General features: G+C 36.8%; 2 protein-coding genes across 2 annotated transcripts; one reads left to right on the forward strand and one right to left on the reverse strand.

Moving 5' to 3' along the window:
• The first annotated feature begins 1855 nt into the window (after positions 1-1855).
• On the forward strand, positions 1856-3222 carry LOC138864963 (putative nuclease HARBI1). Its single transcript, XM_070133620.1, has 5 exons — positions 1856-1902; positions 2097-2198; positions 2339-2665; positions 2774-2856; positions 3071-3222. The coding sequence occupies exons 1-5, from the start codon at positions 1856-1858 to the stop codon at positions 3220-3222; spliced, it is 711 nt and encodes a 236-aa protein (XP_069989721.1).
• A 660-nt stretch (positions 3223-3882) lies between these two features.
• LOC113813031 (uncharacterized) lies at positions 3883-4965 on the reverse strand. Its single transcript, XM_070133621.1, has 3 exons — positions 4692-4965; positions 4291-4380; positions 3883-4151 (listed from the first exon to the last, which is right to left on the reverse strand). The coding sequence occupies exons 1-3, from the start codon at positions 4963-4965 to the stop codon at positions 3883-3885; spliced, it is 633 nt and encodes a 210-aa protein (XP_069989722.1).
• Positions 4966-8936: the final 3971 nt, after the last annotated feature.

Here is an 8936-nt window from a genome sequence, read left to right on the forward strand (position 1 = left end):
GACATTGCACATATAGCTGTACTTGAAAGGTCATAAGATCCTTGTTACCACATGAGTACAAAGCATAAAACCCCATTACACCGAACATCCTAAACAGCTCCAACCCACCTATCATGACCTGTAATATTTGTTAAATATGTTAGTTACCCCTTGATGCTCAGAACTCTACGTTTTCTGGGTTTACCCTCAGTTCCTTTGTTTTATTTCTTAGATAAGGAATATCTATATTTTTTGTTGAGTACAATATATATTTTCTGAATTTGAATTAGAGAAATGCTATATTTTTAATATAGTTTTACATCATCAGAGAGAAAGTACTTATTTTCCATATATATATTTTTATGTATGAATACTCTTAGCAATAAAGGCCACTCTGTGGCACTGCCAGATCAGCACTGTTTCAGTCAACAACCCCCAGCCCTTTGATCCTGCTTCTACATCATGTTTTGTTACCAAGTGTGGGTCTCGTGAGGTCGTTTCCCACAATATTAGTTCCTTGGCACGAATCAACTGGACCTCATAAAATCCCTTCATTCTTCCTGAAAACCTGAGCCCCTCATTCTCCAAACCATCACACACTCCATCCGAACATCCCTCCCATCGCCTGGCTCTGCGCAGTCGGCATCTTTAAGGCAGGTGACTAGACTGACCCATCAAATCATCGCCCAATCTCCTTCACCTTTATCATCTCTAAAATCTTCGAACACATCGCACGCAAGCGATGTATGTCGATGAACATTAACCTTATTTTTTTTCTAATAATTTTGAAAATTGAAAGTGTAGGCAAAGAGGCATACCTTTTTTTCTGCATCAGTTTTTAGTATATCAAAATGACGATTAAGATTTTATTACTTTCTTTTTTTCTATGATTTCATTAACAATGTTTCTTTTTTTTTAACTACATTGTGTTTGGGCCAATAGTTCCTCGCACACGCCTCTCCTGTGCCCGGATTCACTAGCGCACTTAGGATGGTAAAATCACTGGTAACTATAGTTACCATGGGAAATAGATAGCGGTGGTATTCACTAACAACTTACCATCGGTGTTACCATGGTAAATTTTACCAGTGGTCAAAGCACTGGTATGTCACCTGGTAAATGCAGAGAAATCGAGCTCTTCACGTGTTTTTCTGCTTATAGGTTAATTTCTAAAGTATTTTTGGGGTTGTTTATGTATTATGATTGGAATTTAATACCGCATGAACAGGGCAAAATTATGCTAATTTCACATGAAATCAGGATGAATAATAACCCTGCGAAATCTTAGGGAGACATAGGCCTACGGCCCAGTGTGAATATTACGTAGCATCGGTAGATAAATGACTCCTAAGATACGTTTCTCTTGTAACTAGTTAGCATTTAAAATAAGAGAAACTTAATGCATAAATTGGTAACAGCTACGTGAAACTATTGCAGCAGCAGCTACGAACTGGTAAGAGCAACAAACTCTAAACCGAGCTAGGGCAAGCTCCATGACTGACGATAATTAGTGACGAACATGTTTGGGGACAAAGAAAAATGATCCTCTTAATCAAGGGTTTAGTTGATCTTGAATTCTTTGCTCCGAGGATAAGAACTGCACCGCTCGCTTCGTAAAACAACGACCGTTAAAGCCTGAGCAGTGTTGTTAATCCGCACGAAGGCTGTATTATGCGTCAAGCCTGAAAAAGTCAACACTTAAACTCTAATACGCATAATATTTTATCCTAGTTGTATAAACAGTGTACCTAAATCTGACACACACCGACTGGCAACTCTGATACCTTGGCGCGTTTTTAATACAAAACGTACTCAAAACAAATGTGCATAAAATAAAACACTATTACCAATATGCATTTTCCATATATACAATTAAATGAAGATTTTAATGAGAGTCACGAGATGTAATATCAAGAAGGAAATGTTTGGAATACTGAAAAATATCTGCCTTCAATAAATATTATATATATATATATATATATATATATATATATATATATATATATATATATATATATAAAGGCTACACACACACACGCGCACACGCACACGCACACACACACTTATTTGAACTCATAGATATGCTGACTCATGATGTGTATTTAATGCAATTGCAGAATGGAGCTTTTATGGGCACAGGAACATGACCGACTGAGGAGAGAAAGGGTGTTCAAAGACAGACTTAACCCTCTGGCTGTTAGTGATGCCCATCTGTTAAGGTATTGAAAAAGTGGCATTTTCTATGAAATTTGGTACAAAAACTATTAAATATCGGAGATTAAGAAGTAACAATTCGCTGACCAGTGATCTAAGCCTAATATTTTACAGATACTACAGGTTCCCTCGCAATGAAATCCAGTGGCTGTGCGAAAGCATCGGGGCCGATATTTCAAGACACACCAACAGGTCCCACTCAGTACGTGGCCACACAAGCGCTGGTTGCCTTGCGAGTCTACGCAAGTGGCAGCTTTCAGTGTGATAGGGGACTTGGAAATAGCCAGTCCAGTGTGTCTCGCATCATAAATGCTGTGACTGATGCTATTTTCAACATAGGCCAGGGGGGTATGAAGATGCCTCGTAGGAGGGAAGAAATCCAGAAAATCGAACAGGACGTCTTCGCAGTTTGTGGCTTCCCAAACGTGCTGAGGGCCATTGACTGTACCCACATTCCAATCAAAGCTCCAAGGCAAGAGCATCTTTATCTGAATAGAAAGAGGGTCCATTTTTTTAATGTTCAAGTAGTATCGGATGCAAATTCGAGAATTTTATGTTTTTCTGCAAAATTCCCTGGAAGTGTGCATGATTCCTACATCTGGAATGACAGCATTTTGCGTCGACACTTCCAAGAACAACAGTTTGGGCACTCATACTTACTTGGTAAGTATATATATATAGATAGATAGATATATTGATAGAGATATACATGTACATGTATACATTTGTAAAGTCATAGATATATAAAGTTGAAGAAACCATCCATATACGCTACCCTTTTTTCATATTCTTGTATACTACAGTACAGACGCCTTAAAAGCGTTCAAGAATCTTAATTGCATGCTATTGACCAAAGTACTTTATTGTTGTCTTGCAGGGGATTCAGGATCTCCTCTTAAAACTTGCATCATGACACCTCTAGCAGAATCAAGAACGGCAGCAGAAGTACGCTACAACAGTAGCCATGCTTGTTATATGCTTCTGCACAATATCTGTGTCAAAAGAGGCATCCTTTTCCAAGATATCTAGAAAATGACGACCCATACGAGGAAGCAGTGATGAATCTCATTCCTGAGAGAAGTGCTCAGCAGGAGAGGGTTTTTCATATTTATGTCTTATTTTCTACCAAAGATGATTATATGTTAGTTGAGTTTGTATTTCTATAGCTTTTCCCGTAGCAAATATTTGTCATTCATATAGGAAGGAATAATTTTGTAATGTGCAAATATATCTGTGTAAATAAATACGCTTGTGAACCAATAGTTATGCCTGTTTTTCCTGTGTGACAATGTTTCCTTTTATAAATATATATATAACAAAAAAAAAACAAAAATGCAATGCCACATATTTATAAGGAAATGTATGGATGCCACATTTAAATTTCAAGGATTTGTTGTGACCTAAGGCAAAGGCACTATTATTTCAACATTTATTAACATCTGACAAGCCATAACAAAAGACCGATAGAAGAGTAAGGAAGACGTGAAAGAGAGGGAGAGGGCAACAAAGAGAGGAAACGACGTAGAGAGGGAGGGAGAGAGAGAGAGAGAGACTAACAGAGAACGAAAGATCGAAACAGAGACATAGAGAGAGGGGGGGGGCATAGAGAATGAGAGGGAGATAAAAGGAAGGCCACACACAAACACACGGAGAGAAAGAGAAGGTACAAAATTTCACAATAGATACACATTATGGTTTCTTGCTAGTCCTCAAAATGCTTGTAAACTCAAGCAATGTTGCATTAATATTCCGAAGATCTGTTGTCTGGCCCTCCAGGGCATTGCGAATTCCTCGAACCTCATCGAGGATACCCTCCTGTACCTTCATCATGCGAGCTGATAACGGTTGCTGCGCTGAACCAGAACTCCTGCTGCTAGGCCTACTGCATACTGTTGTTTCTGTCACTGGCTCAGCGGTGATGGGAGAAAGACGTTCATCCTCCTCAAAATACACGGCTGCTGCCGGAAAAGAACATTAAATTAATCCAATGTACTACATATAGTGTGTCCATCATGACACCATGTGACTGCTGCAATAAACAATAATTACATGTGACATCACATTATCAGTTTGTTACGTACAAGAACAAAAGCTTACCACGATAACTTCCAATATGTATCAGATATAAGTCCAAATTAGATTCAGGCTTACTTACTGATTTCAGCAACAGCTTCAGCAGACTCTTGACTGCAGAGAATTAGAAATGCCATATACCATAGCTGGGTTTTATAAGTTGGGCCATGGCCTCCTCAGCAGGAGTCTGAGGTGGAGCTATGGATGGACCTCCTTCTACAAATATTATTACATGAATATTTCCAATACTATTACAGAAAACATTATACAGCAATAATGTCAGATAATCTGAGGATATTTCAGACAAATCACTAATGCAGAACTATGATTTTATTCAAAACAATTTTCTAATTTCAAAGTTTAAGCTTTATCTATTATTATGCGCTGAATAGTTAAGCCTTCATATTCCTGGCATTTAAACTAACATGTGGCGGTTTGCAGTTTTTTTCTGAAGTTCAGCTTCTTCGTGTGGCTTTTGAAATCGATGTATTTCAGCTTCACTTCCTCGGGACTTCGCAGCGTCTTGCCCGTCGCGTTGACCACTGCTGTCACCTCCTCCCATGCTTTCAGTTTCATTTGATGTGTCACGGTGGCAGTCAGGGGCTCCTCTAAGATCTGGCGAAGCTGAACATTTGCAATGAGCACCATGAGCTCATCATGGGTTAAGTTTGGCCTCCTTTTCTTAGAAACTGAAGACATTCTTGCAGTAATGTAAAAAAAAAAAAAAAAAAAAAAAAAAAACGCGCTTTTCTGTTAGGTCTTTGTTTACAAGCCTAAAGCATTGTGTATGGTGCCCGCTAATTGGTCCAATTAATTAACTAGACCGTCAAGATTGCCATCTGTTGGCTACTATTGGAACTAGAGTGGTAATTTCGATTTACGATTGTAACACTGACAAGGTGAGTTTCCGTTGCTTAGTGAATACCACTTTACCATTACTGGTACCTGTGGTGGTAAATGGCTCCTGGTAAATGCGTTACGATCGTATGTTAGTGAATCCGGGACCTGGTCAACACACTAATTCCTCATTCCTTACACTCCTCCTTTACATTTGATTAGTCACCCACTTCAAGCGCTATGTTCCCATACCTTAACTCTCTGGGTGGTGACAGCGACAATAAAATCTCGAGATTCAATAGTATGAACTATGTTGTGCTTCACTTGGTACCTGCTCACCATCCCACGGACACCACTATATAGCCTAGGCTATTTGTCACTATTATGGAATTCCCTTGACAATTATTACAATGATAATAAAAGTTGTATTAGTTGTCGATAATACTAATAAAATTGTTATCATTATTTTTTGAAAGTGATAACAATAATAAATGTATATAAGGATAATGCTATTAATGATTAGATTAATAATGGTAACAAGTAGCATAATAATAATCATCGTTATCATAAATACTAACATAATACTTTATATTGATATATTCACTTATGATTATCATGATTGTTGTTAGTGATATGACCATTATCAGTTCACATATTCGATATTATTATTGTTTGTCATTTCCATACTTTTTGTGTGACTTCTTATCACGTTTATGTTTATTAGCATTAATGTTGCTGACATCTGCCATTGCCATAATTGTTATTTCCATTATCGATATGATATTAATATTATCATTACAAGCATTTTCATCGGTGAAATTATCATTATCATTATTAACAGCGGCAATAATATTAGGCATCATGTATGCTCTTGGTATGATTATAATATTAGCATTATTATTAGACTATAATAATCGTGATTACCAAAACTAATTTCTCGTGTAATTTAAAATGCCAAAGTATTGTTATCCTCAGAAGCAATCACTGCGAAATTGCAAAATAAAATGAAAACTTACAGCAACAATTTACAAAGTTACACACATTGTCTTCTTCTGTTTGCGGCCGGAATGCTGTTAATGCCATTATCAAGTTATATTGATGAACGTGAGAGACTTGAGCTGACGTTTTGGCTGATTAATGACAAATTAATGGAGGGTTAATGTTCTGCCATTACTGGCTGTAAGGCATGGAAATAGCCTTGTAACGGTGAAGTCAAGAGTTTTAAAAGGCTTTCTTCGAGAGCTTTTAAAGGAAATATTGTTGCTGAGTAAAGTTTGAGTTCGTGTCCAAGGAAGAAGCAAATCTAATAAGATGTTTGACGATGACTTCCTCTTTTGTCGATATTCAATTAATTTTATTGAGTCTTCACTCGTCAGCTTGTTACCATTCATCACGTATTCATATGATCATTATGTCCTTACTTGTAATTAATATTATATTCCTTTTTTGTGATCAAATAGTTGTGATGATAAAACCCTATTTTTGATTTACCCTTTTCACTATAATTTTAATATTACATACATGAATTATGTAAAATATTGATAACACGCGCATTATACTCACGCTAATATTTACGTTGCGTTGTTTATTGCCCATTTCCTTGATTTTCTTTCTGATCTTATATTTATACATTCATATTAAGGCAAAGAGATGACAGGCTGCATTTATAACATATGAAACAGAATTACAAAATAATGATCCCTGAAGAGTTAATATTCAACACATTCTCTCTCTTTTATATCATTCAATAATGTTGAACAAAAATCTTGGCCACACTGCACAAAACCAACCTTTATCTTGCCCATCTGATTTGATTTGATATCTGTCTCTCTCTCTCTATCTACCTACCTGTCTAGCTACTTATGTATCTCTCAGTCAGTCTCTCTATCTTTCTCACAATTAGTCAATCAGTGTCTCTATCTATCTGGCAGTCTGTCTGTTTCTTTATGTATTTAATTCTACCGACATATGATAAACCATTACATAGTAATGTTTTATTATAGTATGGAGTACCCAGAATGTTGGATTTGCCTGTATAATCCCTTAAATAATTAAAATCCATGGCAGGGTAAAGTGAATCTGCATTACGTAAACTCAATTTTTTGCCAATTAAAAAATAATTCACATTTTCATTAAAAAACTATCCCTACGGCAAATCCGTTATATATGTAAAGGAGATATTTAATCACATCAGCTCCAATCACGCTCAGACAATCAGCGTTTATTACAAATGTTCATTTTTATACCACTACAACACCGGTTCACATCCACCATACCTCCCCCTCTTCCCCTCTCTTAATATATGTAATTACTATATGCCGCAAACTTACTTTTTCGACATATTACATGGTATACCGTACGGTTAAGAATCAATGTATGTGTTTTTTACGTTTAATTATCTCTAGTTCACAGCAGTTCATAAATGACAAAATAATTGCATTTGGGAAATGAAATAAATCAGTTAGCCAAGCCTTTGTGTGTGTGTGTGGGGGGGGGGGGCATCTGTCTTTAACCAATAGATCGTCGTGAAAAAGAAGTGAAATATAAATACGAGTAAGGATAGAGGGAGGGAGGGAAGGATAGAGGGAGGGAGGCAAGCAAGCAGGCAGGCAGGCAAGCAAGAAAGCAAGCAGTTAGGCAGGGAAGTAAGCAAGAAAGCAAGCAGGCAGACAAGCAAGAAAGCAGGCAAGCAAGCAAGGAGACAGGCAGGCATGGAGAATCTGAGAGCGAGAGTGGAGGAAAGAAAATGGATGATAACTATACATCGTTAATGATATAGGCCTTACATATGGAATTACCAGCCCCTGCTTTTATATAGCAATTATGAGAAACAATATTTTACATGAGTAGTAATCAATATATAAGCAACGTGGGAATCATGATATATGTTATTATACCAAAATAAACAATTACATACGAAACTAAACTGTTTTGAAAATAATGAACCAGTCAGGAAAGCATTAAATAAGCAAACTCGTGCAGCTTTTGTCTCCCGCAGAAAATGTAGGCGGACCTTCCTACGAAGACGTGAAATACGCCGTTCCAATAGCTATGTGATTTACATAACTGTACTGGGTCTGCCTCATGCATATATTCCGGAGATTTATTTCACCTCGGGCTGGGGAAAGGTATGGATAAAAAAAGTAAAATAAAAAATGAAATGAAAATTCGTTCTCATACATGCGATGGAAATGTATGAGCACACATGTACACAAAAGCGAGCATATTGTGCCATACCATAAATATGATTGCGTATACGTACCAAAAAAAGATTGCTCCATTTTCCGATGCAGTTTTACTTTCCAATTGTTCAATAGTCGGAATAACATAAATTGTCTGTGGACGAAACAAAAACACAAAAAAATAAATGAATAAAAATAGGTAGATGATTCATTGTCAGTACGTAATTTAAGAGCAGGGCAGTGTACACACAAAAAAATCGTCGTAAGTTAATTAGTTCTTGGTAAAAGTGGCGAAATAATTTGGTTTTGAAAATATAGAAACATTTGGGAACAAAAGACATAGCGAAGAAAAAAATTACCAGTGGACACATTCTTATGGAAATCTCACAGTCTGTAATATAATTATAATGGAGTTCATTCTGGGAACGTTGAGTCCGTCGAGACAGACATGAAAAAAACAAAATAGAAAAGAAAAAAATAATTGAAAGCAATCAAACGAACGTCGAAACTAATCATAAACCGATTCAGCATTTCACAGAATAAGCAGGGCAGAACCATTAAAAAAGGAAAAAAATTCTTCATATACGAAATCTTTATGGCGGGTCAGAGGTCATAAATAGGCCAACCGCACAAAAGCTCGGGAGTCGAAAC

The sequence above is a fragment of the Penaeus vannamei genome, chromosome 19 (genome assembly GCF_042767895.1).
Source record: "Penaeus vannamei isolate JL-2024 chromosome 19, ASM4276789v1, whole genome shotgun sequence".
Classification (NCBI taxonomy): Eukaryota; Metazoa; Arthropoda; class Malacostraca; order Decapoda; family Penaeidae; genus Penaeus; species Penaeus vannamei.

What these genes read in the sequence shown, in the direction of transcription:
- LOC138864963 (XM_070133620.1), top strand. Translation starts at nt 1,856, where the DNA reads ATGAAGATTTTAATGAGAGTCACGAGATGTAATATCAAGAAGGAAAT. An exon ending in TGTAATATCAAGAAGGAAAT is followed by an intron (nt 1,903 to 2,096) that starts GTTTGGAATACT and finishes ATGCAATTGCAG; the next exon opens with AATGGAGCTTTTATGGGCAC. An exon ending in ATTCCAATCAAAGCTCCAAG is followed by an intron (nt 2,666 to 2,773) that starts GCAAGAGCATCT and finishes ATTCCCTGGAAG; the next exon opens with TGTGCATGATTCCTACATCT.
- LOC113813031 (XM_070133621.1), bottom strand. Translation starts at nt 4,965, where the DNA reads ATGTCTTCAGTTTCTAAGAAAAGGAGGCCAAACTTAACCCATGATGAG. An exon ending in AAAACTGCAAACCGCCACAT is followed by an intron (nt 4,381 to 4,691) that starts GTTAGTTTAAAT and finishes AATTCTCTGCAG; the next exon opens with TCAAGAGTCTGCTGAAGCTG. An exon ending in ACATATTGGAAGTTATCGTG is followed by an intron (nt 4,152 to 4,290) that starts GTAAGCTTTTGT and finishes CTTTTCCGGCAG; the next exon opens with CAGCCGTGTATTTTGAGGAG.